Raw genomic sequence first — 17,909 nt, 5'->3', positions numbered from 1 at the left:
GAAATGTTGAAAACCAAAACTAGTTTTGTAGCATTTCAAGGGATATAAATTTTTTTTCTTTAATTTAATAATGAATTTTTTCTCTAATAGACCAACTGGGAAATGTTGAAAACCAAAACTAGCTTAGTAGCATTTCATGGGATAACATTGTTTTTTTTTTTTTATTCTAATAATGGAATGGAATATGTGATTTAGGCATAGAGCCTAGCACTGGGACCCTAAGAGTCATTCAGCACTATGATGACAATGACTGAAAATGGAAATATAAAGAGTTTAATGGAAACCATAAATAAGGAGTTTAATGTAAGTTATATAAATAATAATGAGTTTAAAATAGATACCCTAATGATTGGTGTTTAAAATGGTAAAACAAAAATTAGATTTCTAATGGAATTAAAAGCTGCCATAAATAAGATAAAAAAATTATATCTATATAAAATTACAGGTCTTTCTTGAACAGAAAAGGGAGCAAAAGGCATAGCTACAGAAGAAGTCTCAATACTAGCATTATCAAAATGCCTAGCCTGAGTAGGGATAGCTGCAAATGAAGGGACACTAGGTAGGGAAGAACTGAAAAGGCTTTAGTCCTGACCTAACTAATTACTTTCACAATCTATCAGCTTCCCTTCTTCCCTATATCTAACATATTTAAGCATAAAGTCCTCAGACCAATCCCCTACATTCTTCACATCTAGTTTCAATATCAACTGCATACCTCTGCAGCCAGTACAAACCAAATGTTGAACTACAAATTCCAACATCCTGCTTACACAAAAATCATTCCTACATAGCCTGGTGTTATTGGTTTTGCTTTCAATGGCAGACATCCTAGGAAAATGAAATTACAATTGGTACTGTAAACGGGTTCAAAACTGCCAAACTTCACAGAATACCAACAATCGCCTATGCACAATGGCGACGGAGAATTCTGACATGAGCTCAAACATTTGAAACACACCTGGTGGAGAACAGGTGAACTAGACAGTCATCTGGGCAGCCATTTGATCTTTTGTTTGATACTGACTTGCCTAATCGGCATGGAGATATAAGCTAACTTTAACAGTAGGTAAAATTCATCATAAATAAGAGATTTCCAGTTACTTGCACTGTAGGCTGAACTGAGAGAAATTGTAAAGGAAAGTGAGTAAAGGCTTCATGGTTGATAAGACTGAAAGGCTGCCTCCACTGACGACAAGTACAGTGGGAATTTACCAGTGAATAAGACTCCCAAAAATAATTTTTTTGGTGAACAACTTTAACTACATCTTTCCATATAGTAACCATAAACTAAATAAGAGGTGTATATTTCATGAATGTACACTAATGTAGTTACAACAGTGACTAAAGTATGTTATAGAAAAACAGCAAATAAAGTGACATATCATTATTACTACCTTAACTCATAAAATTTTAATTTAAAAAAATTAAAAGGCATTAACTTACTTTAACCAAGTAACTTGGATAGGTGTCATAACCACCCTTATTTCTTCTTCTTCTTTTATTTTTCCATTCTGGTCTGACTGTCAAGTCCACTTCAGGTTCATAAGGTGTTTGATTTGAATATGATGAGTCACCAGGACAATCAGGAGAATCTCTAAGGTATGTGGTGAGCCCCAATTTTCATGAGGGTCCTGACCTCTGATTCGAAAACTTTCTTCAGAATAATCTGATCTGCCTTCACCACTGGAACAAACCCTATCACTTTGTGAGTTCTGATCTGACCATCTATCATCATGCTGATGCCAGTCAGGTTTTCTTGTACCACTTGAGTAAGTTCTGTTTTCATGACTTTGGAATCTGTTTGCACTTCCTTGGTATTCACTTGATCTCCTGCCACAAGAATCCATTCTTTCACTTTGATGAGCATTATAAATATTTCTATCGTTTCTTTTGTCATAACCCCATTGAGATTTTCTCCAGTACTGATATCTTTCATCAGCCCTTCTTTCCTCATCTATCTCATCTTGTTGCATACATTTATCCCTTTGCCTATCACTTACTTTCCCTTGTATACACTCAGGGTTCCTCACATCACCCCTCCACTCTCTTAAAGATTCATTTACATCTATTTTTGCATGCCGAAATTCGTTTCTTTGCCACTCTGCTCCTGGCTCACTATACCCAGCCCTTCTACAGTCCAAATCTTGTCTACCTTCAGGCCACCTTGCCCACCTTTCCCCTCTATTATCAAAGTCCATGCTGGTTCCATCCCACCTTTTTTCATGTGGTCTTTCCTGTCTATCCCATCTGACATCATAACTCTGCTCAGCTCTGGCCCTTAAATTTTCTGACAGACTACTCTGACTTTCCTGTCTATCAACGTCGTTCACCCCAGTTCTACTCCAATGCTCTTCTGAGACCTTTTCTGGTCTTTCCCATTCATCATTCCTATGATTAGTCCTGTCCCAACTCTCTCTCTCTAAAATTTCCTGTCTCCCCCTTGGAACTTCACTACTCATTCTTGCCCTTTTCTCACTCTCATATTCATCTTGCCATCTGCTGCTACTTTCCCTTCGAATTGCTTGCCTCATATTATCAATACTTTCCCTCTCTCTACCATAAATATTTTGATCAATAATGCTTCTGCTGTGAATATTCTCTCTTATATCATTAGGCCAATTAACCCTCCTTTCCTCTGAATTACCATCCCTTGTATTTTTACTTTGTCTTCCAGAATATTTCCCATTTTCAGCCCATCTGCTTTCCAGTGGTATGTTGTCTCCTCTATTAGGAGAACCCTCAGGTACACGACTGTAATGCAATGACCCTCTTTCTAAAACTCTACTGCTCTGCAAAGTATCATCATCATTACTAAATCTATACCTCTCTCTTGGACCCTTCTCTCTCATTTCTATTATCATCCTAGTACTGCTGGCATCATCACCTGATCTGTTACATACACCACTATTATACTCTGCTTCAAAGTTCTCATTTCTTACAGTGGACAAAAATTTGTCAACACTTATATTATCTTCATTTTCCCCCCTAACAATCTGGTCCCTGGTCATATACATTCCAGTGCCTCTACCACTAAGTCTACTCTCCCTGTTAGCGCTGTTTCCCCCACCTCTAAGCCAGTTACCATCATTGTAAGACCTACCGTGCGCATCATTAAAACCTTGAAATCTACTTCTATTATTTCTCTGCTGCCTTGAAGCATTCCATTGGCCTCTGTTCCAATTATTTCTCTTTTCAAATTTCCAATTATTATTTTGATTGCCATCATCTAAATACCTACTGTAATAATTGAGAATTTCAAGAGAAATTTTATAGACTTCTTTAACTGGCTTAGAATTTTCAGGGAGAAGGTCAGGGTCTTCAGCATAAATAATCTGAGAGGTCATCCCTAACATACAAGGAAACCTATTCAAATACTCATGTCTTTTTCGTTCATAATCATTCATATCCTCTGACAAATTAACAACTTCATACCCTTCTGAAACTTTCTCACTACTACAATCTGTTTTAGTAATCTCTAAAACTTCTGTATTGTCTGTTTCAGTCAAAGAAGGTATATCATCTCCAATAACAGAGTAAAAATCCTTGAGAGCTGCATCCAAGTTTGGCTTCTCTAATTCTACCACTTCCTCATCCTTTTCTAATTTCTCTGGTAACACTTGTACATCTCTTACATTTTCTTGTGATGTCTCCTTTGAAGATTCAACTTTCAACTTATGCTTTTTCTTATTTTTCTTCACCTGATGCTGATCGAGGCGAATCTGTTTTTCATACTCTAGAAAAATCAAAATAAGAGTTTAAGAATAATGATGACCCTAATATACTGTATACTTAAACAATAAGAACCATTTATTGGTACCTCATTTCATCTACAAACAACAAGCTAGACAACTTTCAGCAATTGTGGATTAAATTTTGACTAGTTCCATCTAAAATAGTGTAAAATATGAGTTTTTATATGGAAATACTAATTTTGTCCAAAAACCATTCAACCATATGTATGTCCACCACATTCATGGTCTTCAAACATTAAGAGCTTGTCAGACACTTAATATTGCAGATGTTATATTAGATCCTGATCCCAAGAAGTTAAATGAAATGCTGATGGAAAAGATATATTCCTTGAAAGGTGATCAAATTTAGGACAAACAATCAGCCATAGTTTGATGATACATGTAGAGAAGTCTACCATGACAAACAGACCAAATTCAAGGAACTAACTGGATCAAAGCCACTTTCACTGCAACAAATACAGAAGTTGCTCAGCTCAATATGGAAGAGATTGCTGGATGAGGTTCTACATGATCCTGCAATGATGTGGTTGTCTCTGAAAAACTACTACATAAATGTGTCCATACACTCCCTTCCATGACATGATTATTGCACAATTATTACACGATCTTCCCCCAACATAAAAACACAAACTTTATTATAAATTAAAATCTGCTGATACAACATGTAATGCAGGTAGATTCCCATAGCTTAATAGTTGGTGATAATGTGAAAAGGTGAACAATAATGCTTGTAAAAGTGACATACACCTTACATAGACATGAGACTGCCAACAAATGAGTGAAACAAAAACACTGCAGATTGATTTTCCTGTGCATCATTATCTACCATAAATGGAATTATGCATCTGGCCTCCACAGAAGACTATTAGGAAACAGAAACCAGAACTCCCCAGACTGCACACTATGTATCATTGAAGCAGTTTCGCCTGATGAACACCCACATCCACTTCAGTGATAAGCAGCAGATCACTGGCATACAAGACCATTTACCACCATCAATAAGAATTTTGCAATGATTTCTGTCACTTCCACGGAGTATTGAAGTCATGGTAGCCAACAAAGAAGTGGAGCTGGTACCCCTGAGACAGGCATATTTGTAACAAGCCTGTTAACCCTTAGTGGGCAGGTAAACAAATCTATATGTAGCTCCTCAGGCCGGGTAAACTTTGAGGTCGGCACAAAAAAAAAAAAAAAAAAAAAAAAAAAAAAAAAAAAAAAAACACACATCAACAGAAAGAACATATGTAAATGCACATGATGAAAGAAGAAAATTCTAAAAAAATTTCCCTATCTTCCACAAGATGTTGAAAATGACTATTTATAACCCCTTGTGGGGCCTCTTTTACAAGACAATTGTAAATTTGACTAACTTATATGTTTTTTCTTATAAATAATTTTATTTTGTAAAATTATAATTACAGCTCACACAATATCAAAACAGATAATAAATAAAACTAGTAACAAATTCTTAGTATATTTGTTGAATAAATTTATGTAAATTTACTGAACAGCAAAGATCCGGTAACTTTTTATATTTTTTATGTTTTTCTAATATTTCTTTGCACTGTTCTTTGAAAAATTACATTTACAACTGATATACTATCATAAAAGACAAGAATTAAAACCAACATCAGCCCTTTGGTATATTTATGAGCAAATTTATAAAAAGACGTCACATGAGAGCAAAGCAGTACTTTCCCCTCGAAGTCAAAATCACTACTAAGCTTGCACGAACTGATGTCTTTTTTTTTTTTTTTTTTTTTTTTTTTTTTTTTTTTTTTTTTTTTTTTTTAGCCAGTGTAAAAGTTGCCATTAGTGAATTTATGGGCCATAGAAGTATTGGCACCTCTTTCCTGTCTGATTCTTTCCGAATCAATGGCACTTAATATTGCTTATCTACAGGATCAATCTGTCCATCACCCTAAACCTGTTACGCTACTCCTGAGAAGCTATCTGTCCATTAAGGGTTAAATGGGCAACAATTTCTTTTGTAGGCCCATCTGGGTCAACTCCCTCCCCCCAAAAAATGCAGAATGAATATAAGCTCCACTCCAAAGATATCATCACCCTGGTGAAGACAATAAAGAACTTAACCCTCTTACGCTGATTGGACGTATTAAATGTTGAGTCAAAATGTCTCCCGTATGCCAACTGGACGTATTATACGTTGACTCAAAAAAGTTTTTTTTTAAATTCGTGGAAAAATACTTATAGGCCTACCAGCCGAAAACTTTTGAATCATGGATCAAGGCGTTGTATTTTGTTTTACAATCGTTACGCAAGGCGGGGCCGCCAAGCGTGAATTTCTTTCTTATTCGCACTAAAAAGTATCAGTGACACATCTCAAAAATTATTTCCTCACTTTGACATCATTTTTGCACCGTTTTAAATGTTTAAATTATCCGTTACATGGAGTATTATATACGAAAATGTGTGCAATTTCATGTAGAATACAACAATAAAATACTCATGAGTGTAGCTTTTATCAGTTTTGAAATATTTTCATATAAATAACGATAAGTGCCAAAATTTCAACCTTCGGTCAACTTTGACTCTACTGAAATGGTCGAAAAATGCAATTGTAAGCTAAAACTCTTATATTCTAGTAATATTCAATCATTTGCCTTCATTTTGCAACAAATTGGACGTCTCTAGCACAATATTTCGATTTATGGTGAATTTATGAAAAAACTTTTTCCTTACGTCCGCACGGTAACTCTTCCGATAAATTTTTTCGTGCGATTGTCCTAATGTTTGCACCATTTTAAATTTGCTGTTTTATATATGGAAATGAGCGCAATTTCATGCAAAATACAACTAAAAACAACCCATGGTTGTAGCTTTTATCAGTTTTGAAATATTTTCATATAAACAACGATAAGTGCAAAAATTTCCATCTTCGGTCAACTTTGACTCTACCGAAATGGTCAAAAAACGCAATTGTAAGCTAAAACTCTTACAATCTAGTAATATACAGTCATTTATCTTCTTCTTTTCTTTTATTTTTGAAAACAAATTTGAAAGAGTCTAAGCACAATATTTAGACTTATGGTGAATTTAAAAAAAAAACTTTCTTTCCCTCCCCGCTCCGATTCGCAGCCGCAAATCTCCGAAATGCGTACGTCGCATTCTCCTAATATTTGCTCCTTTTCATATTAGGCGTTTTATAGAGTTTCATATATGAAAATGTGCGCAAATTCATGAAGAATACAAACAAAAATATTTGAAGGTTGTAGCTCTTCTCATTTTTGCAATATTTGCATATAAAAAAAAATATATATAAAAATTTTGACATTCGGTCAACTTTAACTCGTCTGAAATGGTAAAAAAATGCAATTCTAAGCTATAACTCTTACAGTATCGTAATATTCAATCATTTGTCTTCATTTTGAAACAAATTGGAAGTCTCTATAACAATATTTAGATTTATGGTGAATTTTTGAAAAAAACATTTTTTTTACATCCGTGCGTTACGAATTCATGCATCATTTTGTGATAATATGTTTTCTGTGTTGCTTTGATCGTTTTACAATGTGTTATATATCAAAATGATCACAATTTAGTGTACAACACAATGATAAAAAGTAACTCGTTAGCTTTAACCGTTTTTTGCACAGCTCGATTTGGATACAATTATGTATGAATTTTTTTTTTGTCGCTACCATATACGTATAGCCTTACTTATATATGATAATATTTTTTTTTTAATTTCTGATGGTTGCATACTAAACTTCAGGCAATGACAAAAAAAAAGGGAGCCAAAAATGAACTCTTAATCTTGAAAACTAAGCGTGCTGTGATTTTTTGAAAAAATGATTTTTTCCGCTTCCGTGCTCACTCCAAACCTGCCTCGGCAAACGGGAGACATTTTGGTTTTTAGGGCTTAGGCGTAAGAGGGTTAAGAGAGTCTACAGTTCATGTAGACAACTTCCTCACCAGCATTGTACTTTTAGTATGGAAAATAGTGAATGTAAGAATTTTTATTTGGTTTTATGGTACTGTCACACAAAATTCTCATTAGAAATGAGTCAAGACATTTTTAGATACTCGTCTAGTTTTAGATGTGTCACCTGAAAAAAAAAATCATCTTTCAAAACCAGTGTACACACAGTTATCTTTCAAAACTAGTGTACACAAAGCTACATACACAAATTCCTACATTCACTATTATTCACATCTTAATTTTAACATAAATGATATTGTTATGATACAATAAAGTTTGTTCATACTTACCTGGCAGATATATATATAGCTGTATTCTCCGAAGTCCGACAGAATTTCAAAACTCCCGACACACGCAGTGGTCAGCCAGGTGGTTAGTACCCATTCCCGCCGCTGGGAGGCAGGTATCAGGAACCATTCCCATTTTCTATTCAGATTTTCTAGTGCCACTGTCCCCTGAGGGTGGGTGGGTACTTGATTATATATATCTGCCAGGTAAGTATGAACAAACTTTATTGTATATTAACAATATCATTTTGTTCACAAAACTTACCTGTCAGATATATATATAGCTGAATCCCACCATTGGAGGTGGGAAGGGACAGAAGAGGATGATTTTGGAAACAAATTGCATGCAGATGATTGACATCTTGGTTCCTTACTTGTTAGCATAGCTGACTTCGTGATTACTGTCACCCAAGTCTGCTTTTGCTTTACTAGAGTCTCCAGTATAGCTGGTGAGTTCTAGATGATCTGTCAACGGGGGCGTGACCACAATGCGACTAGACCATATTGACCATACTCTGTGGGCAACGAAGCAAAAAACCACCACCTGACCTAGCCTATCAAAAGTTAACCCCACATAACTTTTAGGCTAAAGAAAGGGAAGTCCGCCTCAGGCGGCCGACCCCACAACCATAAATCAACACAACAAAATTAAAAGCACACCTAACCATTTTCTATAGGATAGGATTCGTGCTGATTCCTGCCCCCATGAATGTGTCTGCGGAAATGCATGGCCCTAGCGAGTATCAGTTCTCATATGCCGTCTTCACATCCCGCAGGTAGTGTGAAGCGAACACAGAGTTGCTTCGCCAAAATGTGGCACTCAGGATATCACTGAGTGCCACATTCTTTTGAAATGCCACCGAGGTCGCGACAGCTCTTACCTCGTGAGCATTAACTTTCAAAAGTTTAAGATCACCATCTGGACAGGAAAAATGGGCCTCCTTGATGGTGCTTCTCAAAAAGAACGCACTGGCGTTCTTTGACATTGGTAAGTCTGGTCTCTTGACAGAACACCACAGATTGTCCGAAGGACCTCGACATTGTTTAGTTCTTTCCAAATAAAACTTGAGAACCCTGACAGGGCACAGGACTCTCTCTGGTTCTTGTCCAATGATCTCTGCTAACCCCTTGATGTCAAAGCTCTTGGGCCAGGGGTTGGACGGATTTTCGTTCTTCGCTAAGAAGGAAGGGCTCAGGGAACACACTGCATTGTGTCCTCTAAAGCCCACATGCTTACTGATGGCTTGAATCTCACTAGCCCTTTTTGCTGTAGCTAGAGTGGTTAGGAAAATAGCCTTTCTTGTCACGTCCTTTAAAGAGGCAGCATGCAAAGGTTCGAAAGGACTCGACATCAGGAACCTTAGAACTATATCTAAGTTCCATGACGGAATCTTAGGCTGCGGTACTTTTGAGGTTTCAAAAGACCTCAAAAGATCGTGAAGGTCTTTATTGTTCGTCAGGTCTAAGCCTCTGTGTCGGAAGACAGCCGACAACATACTCTTGTAACCTCTAATCGTGGGAACCGCGAGCCTGTCAACATTCCTCAGATGGAGGAGGAAATCAGCGATCTGATTCACAGAGGTCGTGGAGGAGGAAATACCTTTCTTCCTACACCATCTCCTGAAGACAGCCCACTTAGATTGGTAGACTGCTCAAGAGGAAGCTCTTCTTGCGTTGGCAATAGCTCTTGCCACCGGTCTTGAAAAACCTCTCGCTCTGGCCAACTTCTCGATAGTCTGAACGCAGTCAGACTCAGAGCGGAGAGGTTTCCGTGGTACCTCTCGAAGTGGGGCTGTCTGAGTAGATCGACTCTCTCTGGCAGGGTCCTTGGGAAGTCCACTAGGAAGGACATGACCTCTGTGAACCAGTCGCTTGAAGGCCAAAACGGGGCGATTAGCGTCATTCTCGCTCCCTGTGACGCCGCAAACTTCCTGATCACTTCTCCCAGGAGTTTGAACGGGGGAAAGGCGTAAACGTCCATCCCCGTCCAATCCCATAGGATGGCGTCTATTGCTACTGCTCCCGGGTCGAGAACAGGGGAGCAGCAAACAGGAAGTCTCTTCGTCTTCAATGTTGCGAAGAGATCTACTAATGGATGTCCCCATAGTCTCCACAACTCTTGGCAGACCTCTAGATGAAGAGTCCATTCGGTCGCAAGCAGTTGATGTCGACGGCTGAGAAGATCCGCCCGGACATTTTGAACTCCTGAAACGAACCTTGTCAGGATTATTATGTTCCGTGCTTTTGCCCAAAGAAGGATCTCTCACGCTATCTCGAACAGGGACCGAGAGTGTGTCCCCCCATGTTTCTTGATATATGCAAGGGCCATGGTACTGTCCAAGTTGATCTGGACAGCTCAGCCAACAACTCGTCCCTCGAAGAACTGGAGAGCCAACCGAATTGCTTCCAACTCTTTGAGGTTTATGTGCCAAGACCTCTGTTCCCCTCTCCAGAGGCCTGACACTTCCTCCTTCCCCAGTGTTGCTCCCCAGCCAGCCATGGACGCGTCTGAGAACAACACTAGGCCGGGGCTCAGAAGGGTGAGGGACAATCCTTCTGAAAGCTTGACGGGATCGTGCCACCACTTCAGGTGATCCTTAACCGACTGAGAGATTCTCAAAGTCGCGTCTAGGTCTTCCTTGTCTTTCCAGTTCTCCGCTAGGAAAAACTGGAGCGGCCTGAGGTGCAGCCTCCCTAGGGAAACAAACTTCTCCAGCGAGGAAATGGTCCCCAGCAGACTTATCCATTCCTTTGCCGAGCATGTCTCCTTCCCTAAGAGGACTGACACTTTTTCTAAGCAGTTCTGCTGACGTTCCAGGGATGGAAAAGCTCGAAAAGCCGCTGAATCCATCTGAATCCCCAGATATACGATGGACTGCATAGGGATCAGATGGGACTTTTCGAAGTTGACTAGTAGGCCTAGGGCCTTCGTCAGCTGCAACATCGTATGAAGGTCCTCCAGACACCTCGACTCCAACGACGATCGGATGAGCCAGTCATCTAGGTAAAGTGAGACCCTTACCTTTGAGAGGTGAAGCCATTTCGCAACATTTTGCATGAGAAGCATGGAGACCATAGGTGCTGTACAGTGGACCCCCAGTATTCGCGTTCTCCAGATTCGCGGACTCACACATTCGCGGATTTCTCTCGGGAATGTTTCCCTGCATTATTCGCGGAAAATTCGCGTATTCGCGGTATTTTTCTATGGTAAATATCCACAAATTCCTGATTTTTTTGATGAATTTCTTCATAAAATGCACTTTTTGTGATAAAACTATTAAAAAAACCATGTATGAAAATTTTTAGTGGGTTTTTCTTGAGTTTTAACTAACAAAATAGGCTGTTTTTAGCATTTTTATAGGGGTTCCAAACATTCGCGGGTTCTAACTATTCACGGGGGGTCTGGTATGCATCTCCCCCGCGAATACGGGGGGACCACTGTACTTAGCCCGAAGCAGAGAGCTCTGAACTGGAAAACCTGTCCCTTCAAGACGAACCTCAGGAACTTCTTGATTGAGGATGGATCGGGATTAGGAAGTAGGCGTCTTGGAGGTCCAAGGACACCATCCAGTCCTCTGGTCTTAAAGCTCCTAGAACAGACAGAGACGTTTCCATCTTGAGCTTTTCTTTTCTTATAAAAAGGTTCAGCCTGCTGACGTCCAGGACAGGTCTCCATCCCCCAGACTGCTTCGGAACCAGGAACAACCTGTTGTAGAAGCCTGGGGAATCTAACGTTAAAACCTGTTCTATGGCTCTCTTCTCTATCATTTGCTCGAGAAGATCGAGCAGTATCTGTTGCTTCGTCAGCTGGTATGAGGGCGACAGGTCTATGGGCTTTGTGCTCAATGGAGTTGTTGAGAGGAAAAGTATCTTGTAACCTCTCTCGATTATCTCGAGGGACCAGGCGTCCGTCCCTCTTACTCTCCATGCCTCTGCAAAGAATGAGAGTCTCGCTCCGACCGGCGTCTGAGGGGCAGAGACGTCACTTCTTCCCTTTGGGTTTTGAGGAGGTCCTGCCTCTAGAGAAGCCCCTTCCTCGAGGAGAAACTCTCGAGGAAGCTCCACCACGAAAGTGCTTAAACTTCTTATTGGGGGCTTGTGCGACTAGGGTAGAAGACTGGGCCATAGGACGTCTAGAAGACTGGGTCAAGAGGTCCTGCGTCGTCTTTTCCTGAAGGTTAATGGACAGATCCTTCACCATGGACTGCGGGAAGAGATGTGAAGAAAAAGGGGTGAAAAACAACTCTGCCCTCTGCGCAGGAGACACTGACTTTGCTGTAAAGCTGCAGTATAGCGCACGTTTCTTCAGGAGGCCGGTAGCGAAGTGGGATGCCAGTTCATCGGAACCATCCCTGACTGCCTTATCCATGCATGCTAATACACTGGATAACTCTTCTAAAGAAATCGAGTCAGGGCTTCTGGACTGCAGGTCCAGGGCCCCCAAACACCAATCCAGGAAGTTAAAAACTTCCAACGTCCTGAAGATTCCTTTGAGCTGGTGATCGATTTCCGACATCGTCCAGGAAACTTTAGCCGAGGGAAGGTAAGATCTCCTCGAAGCATCTACCAGGTTGGTAAAATCGCCTTGGGAAGAAGAAGGAATTCTCAACCCCGCTTCCTCTCCCGTCTCATGCCAAATTCCAGCTCTTCCGCTTAGCCTCGCTGGAGGAAGAGCAAAGGATGTCTTGCCCCGCGCCTTCCTGGAGTCCTTCCAGTCATGGATCCTCTTGAATGCTCTCTTTGTAGAGCAAAGTGGCCATCTTAATGAAGCCAGGCGCCTTCCTCGTCTTCGATGAGGCCAACTGTGAAGGCGGAGAGCGAGGAACCGGGGTCTGAAACTTGTCAGTAAACAAGTCTTTCAGGAGGCGGGTTAACGTCTTATAATCCGAAGAAGATGACGCTGTAGGCTCTTCATCATCAGCAGGACGAGAGTCACTCGAAGACTCTCCTTCCTCTAGGGGAATAGCAGAAGGGTCCTTAACAGACCGTGAAGTAATCAAGCCCTGAGGTCCCGTTCGTAAAAGGGGGCCCTCTATCTGAAGGAGGGTTCGAAGAAGAAATTTGGGTATGTTTCACCGCCAATTCCGAAGCTTTAAGTTCCAGTAAAGGAACGTCCTGCGGAGCGTCCTGAAAAGCGTCCTCTTGAAGAGCGTCGTTGCAGGAATCCTGCCGAACGTCTTGACGTGTAGGGCGTCCATCGTTCTGAAGAGCATCTTGGCAAGTGCTCTGCCAAGCGCCATGACGTGTAGGACGTCGAGCATCTTCAAAAGCGTCCTCACGAGCGTCCTGGTGAACATCTCGATGTGTAGGACGTCGAGCGTCTTCGAAAGCGTCCTCGCGAGCCTCTAGATGTGCAGGACGTCGAGCGTGCATAGAACGTCCTACGTCCCGGAAGGCGTTTTTACGAGGGTCTTGTCGAGTGTCTTGATGTTTAGAACTCTCTTGAGGCACGTCCCGAAAAGGAGAGAGACCCACGTCCAGAGAAGCGTCTTGGAAAGCTTCCTGACGTGACATTTAAGACACAAAAGCGTCCACCCGATCAACTTGAGAGGCGTCTTGGCGAGTCTCGCGCCGCTCCTGAAGCACGCGAGTGTCATACTCAGATGTTCGGTGATCGTCGTCAGCACGAGTCTTCTGGACGTTCCCGACCTCCTGACAAAGGCGACGGCCGCCTGTGCGACATCTTGCGCCTCTGTCACATTCATCGATACTCCTAGAAGCTCTCTCAAAAGGAACGCGCGAGTAGGCGGGATCTAGAAGGCGACGAAGCTGGGGAGGTCGACGAACGAGGAGAAGGAGCAGGGGACTGCCTGGTTCTCTTGACAGGCAGCCATAGATCCTTCCTACGATGACAGGGTTCTGCCTCTCTCTTTGCGAAGTATGAAGCCAACTGTTGTTGCATTGCTACAAGGATCTCCCTAGAAGGAGAAGATCCATGGCCAGGAGAAGGACTGATCCTGTGAGAAGATGATGGGCGAGGGGACACCTTCGCCTTTCTCTCAGGAACAAATTTAGAGTGATCGGAGCGCTCAAAAGCGTCCTCTTCCGATGACGTCCTGGTCCTCTTCTGCAGGGGAATGTCCTCAAAGCATTCACGAGATGACTGAAACATAGGTCGAGAAGGAGGACGTGAAGCTCGCCTCTCTAAAGCCTCTCTTAAGAGGGCGGCAAAGACGACGGCCACCTGTGCGACATCTTGCGTCTTTGCCACTCTCATCGTGAGAGGCCCTCCGAGAGCTCCAACCCCAGTGAGGGGAGGACGCCTCAGAGGACGAGAAACACTCTAAGGATTCGTGCACGTGCACGATCCTTGGCAGCCTGGGAAGCGTCAACAGGTTCTGCTGAAGGGACGCCAGACCGGTGGATAGTCCCCGTAACCCTCCTTCGGTTTTTGACTTGCCCATTCCCTATGTCCTGGGAGTCCGACAGAGGTCTAGACCTAGAGGTGTTATGGGACCCCTCCACAACACTAGGGGCAGCAACACTATCACTACACTTCAACACATTGGATTGGAGCGAGAGCACTTTTGACTCCAGGGCACGAATAGACTCCATAATCGTAGAAAGGGCATTTCCTTCTGTAGACACCACCTCATTGCCCGAAGGCAATACTACGGGGTTAGGTGTAATAAAATCTACAGGGGGGTTCGCAGGAGACAAATTACTACCCTGACTTCTAATAATTGAAGCACTCCTGGAGGAAGACCTCCTGATTCTATCACGCTCAAGCTTGCGTATATAAGAATCATACGTCTTCCACTCAAGATCAGTCAAATTCTCACACTCCTTACATCTATCATTCAACAAACAAACATGCCCCCTACACCTCATGCATATCGAGTGAGGGTCTACCGAAGCTTTCGGTAGCCTCACCTTACACTCTTGTACACAACCCACCCTGAAACTAGTAGAACTAGATCCAGACATCTTATTTCAAGAACAGTCAAAGCCAAAATCAAAATCAAATCACGATAGCGTATGCCTAGCCACAAATCCAAGTCAATAAACCAAAAGACAATCAGGATACTCAAGCGGCAATGAAGTTTTCAAAATCCTAAGATGGAGGTACTGGAAACAGGTGTTTACAGTACTGGCAACAGAGAAAATCTGAATAGAAAATGGGAATGGTTCCTGATACCCGCCTCCCAGCGGCGGGAATGGGTACTAACCACCTGGCCGACCACTGCGTGTCGTAAGTTTTGAAATTCTGTCGGACTTCGGAGAATACAGGCTATTATATATATCTATATATTATTATATATTATGATATATTATAATATTATAATATATTATATTATATAGATATATATATAGTATATATGTAATTATATATTTATAGTTAATATACTATATACTTTATAAAATATATATCTGACAGGTAAGTTTCATGAACAAAAAAAGGAGTAGCAATAGGTCTTTTCCTAACAGCCCATAGGCTTGGTGACCTTTATTTACATGATAAGAGATAAAATACATAACTTTGTTTCATGATTTAGCCTATCCTGCCTAATTTCTTGCTTGAAGAAAAAGAGAAAACAACTAAGTTATCCTACTCCACTAAATCTGACAAAGCCACTACAAATCTTACTGATAAACAACACAAATTTGTGTTTTTATTTTACCAGTATACTATCTGTAAATCCCTTAGCAATAACAGTTATAACTGCAGTTTGGCTTACATGAGGGAAAAGAAGAATTCTTGACAGATGCATCAGGGAGTACAAAAGACCTGATAATGTGAATATAAGAAACAAGATAACATCCCCACATTGCTGGGATTTCAACCAGAGCACCTACGCTCTTCAGATCTGTCAGGAGAAACTGATAATCAATTTATTCCTTAGACTAAATAAATGTAATAAACAGTACTTTATCTTCATAACCCATACCTAGGACTAATAGCTCCCAATGAGCAGCAGATGGGCAGCATAACTGCAAAATGAAAGATCAGGTAGTCCAAAGATCAACCAGGAACCTAGTATAAATAATCTGTCCTTATAGAAATTTTACTCGTTTCATTCCCTCTGGCAATGACAGTGGTCCTTGTAAAGCTTTGAGTTTTCAGTATATTTCTAGTAACATATCAAAATTTAAAACATACACTTGAAAAGAGTCTTGTTCTATCACTTTCAAAAATGCAATTTCTTCATAATTTTTAAAGACTATCAAGAAAAAGGAAATACTGTGAAAAAGCAAAAACAATTTTAACATTCAAAAACAAAAAAAAGCTGCACAAAAAATTGTGCATTGTAAGGGCAGTCTCAACATGTATCTGAACCTCTCAGATATAGATCATGACTGGAAAATGTTGAACACTGGAATATAGTCCGTAACTGAGGAATGGGTGTAAAATCCAATCTTCGTGTTTATGGCAAAATATTATATGATGACTATAATAACAACTTAAACCAAGTATCAGAATTTTAACAAGCAACAGGTGAATTATTGTTCTTATTATTGTTTGTTTGTTTGCTTGTTTGTATGGTGCTTTAACGTTGCATGGAACCAGTGGTTATTCAGCAACGGGAACAACGGCTTTGCGTGACTTCCAAACCACGTTGAGAGTGAACTTCTATCACCAGAAATACACATCTCTCACTCCTCAATGGAATGGCCGAGAATCGACCCCGCGACCACCGAGGTGGGACGCTAATACCATACCAACCACGCTGCTGAGGCACTTGTTCTTATTATCGATACAGACAAACCTCCTCTTTGGGAGTCTGAAATTCTCACTTGCAATATGCCAGTCTGACACTACATAGTATATCCAATCAGTTACCGAGGGAATAAAAGGAGTAATACCAAATATGCCACTATATATACTCAGGAATCATAGCAGGACTACTGTGACTGCATTTATGGTTTCACTCACTCCCCACCTCACAATGACAATAAATATCATTGTTATTTCAATTAGTTGAACAATACAAGTGGATCACATTCCCATAACCTATTAATGCTTGCCTGAAGGATTTCTTCTTGAAAGAGGTGGTAAGTATGACAAAACAAAGTTCAAGAAACTGAACAATTGTTCAATATGAAGAAACAAAAGACACCAGAGGAAAAGTTTAGAGGAAAAGTTTAAGAAAGTAGGAAACAGACTGGCTGAATGGAACTATAAAGAACCATTACTACCGTGTACAATGTGCCATACAAGGCACACTGGTAATTCTCTAAGTTGCCAACTATGGCATCTTTATTGATTCATCATACACTAAGTTGACTGAAACTTACTGAAGGCAGATATTTTAAATTTTCTTATTACCAATCACAAACAATTTGAATAGAAAATTTTTAGGAGTAACATTCCAAATACTGTATGCTGTAATTGAATACTGTATATCTGTTATCTCTTACTTGTAAATCTGATATGTGGTTGATGACGCACTACTTTACATCCTGAATGTGCGAGATGACAGTAAACATAATACAGATCCAGATGGTACTCATCAAGAAGCATAACACTCTGAGCAGACTGCATACTCAATGGCATATCTCCAAACATTACTTCCAACTCCCCCTGGAATGAAGAATTGAAATAATAATAATGGAAGTGATAGATTTAAGAGTAACAGGAAACTTTTCATTCACTTCTAATCAAGGTGAGTCAACACCAATTTTGTACAAAAAATCTACTTCACTCTGGAGCAAGGGATCAAGTCATGCCTATTTCACTCTGCAGCAAAGAATCTTGGAAATTCAAACAAAGGTGATGAAAAAATATTGCAAACTAATTTCTTTTTTACAATTAGACATTTTCCTAGTTTACCCTGACAACTGGTCTTTCTCTGTCCCAGAGAAAGAGCTGTGGTAAGCAACATCTTATTTTGCACACTATCTGTGAAGTTACTATTTATACTACTATGATACCCATTCTGGTATCATTTTAAAGAAGAATACCTAAAATTTATTCTTATATGCTGA

At 40.4% G+C, this 17,909-nt stretch overlaps 1 protein-coding gene across 1 annotated transcript in view; it reads right to left on the bottom strand.

Annotated features, from left to right (window-relative positions):
* LOC135205455 (uncharacterized) overlaps positions 1–17,505 on the bottom strand; it is a gene marked incomplete at its 5' end in the record, with an annotated part of 29,716 nt that extends 12,211 nt beyond the window's left edge. Inside the window, 3 exon segments of the mRNA XM_064236058.1 lie at positions 1,444–1,572; positions 1,575–3,733; positions 17,343–17,505. Coding sequence (XP_064092128.1) covers positions 1,444–1,572; positions 1,575–3,733; positions 17,343–17,505 — 2,451 coding nt within the window.
* Between the last annotated feature and the right edge of the window lie 404 nt (positions 17,506–17,909).

Source organism: Macrobrachium nipponense, chromosome 24 (genome assembly GCF_015104395.2).
Source record: "Macrobrachium nipponense isolate FS-2020 chromosome 24, ASM1510439v2, whole genome shotgun sequence".
Lineage (NCBI taxonomy): Eukaryota > Metazoa > Arthropoda > Malacostraca > Decapoda > Palaemonidae > Macrobrachium > Macrobrachium nipponense.
Note: the sequence above shows the minus strand (reverse complement) of the source record. Positions and strands in the feature narration are given on the sequence as shown.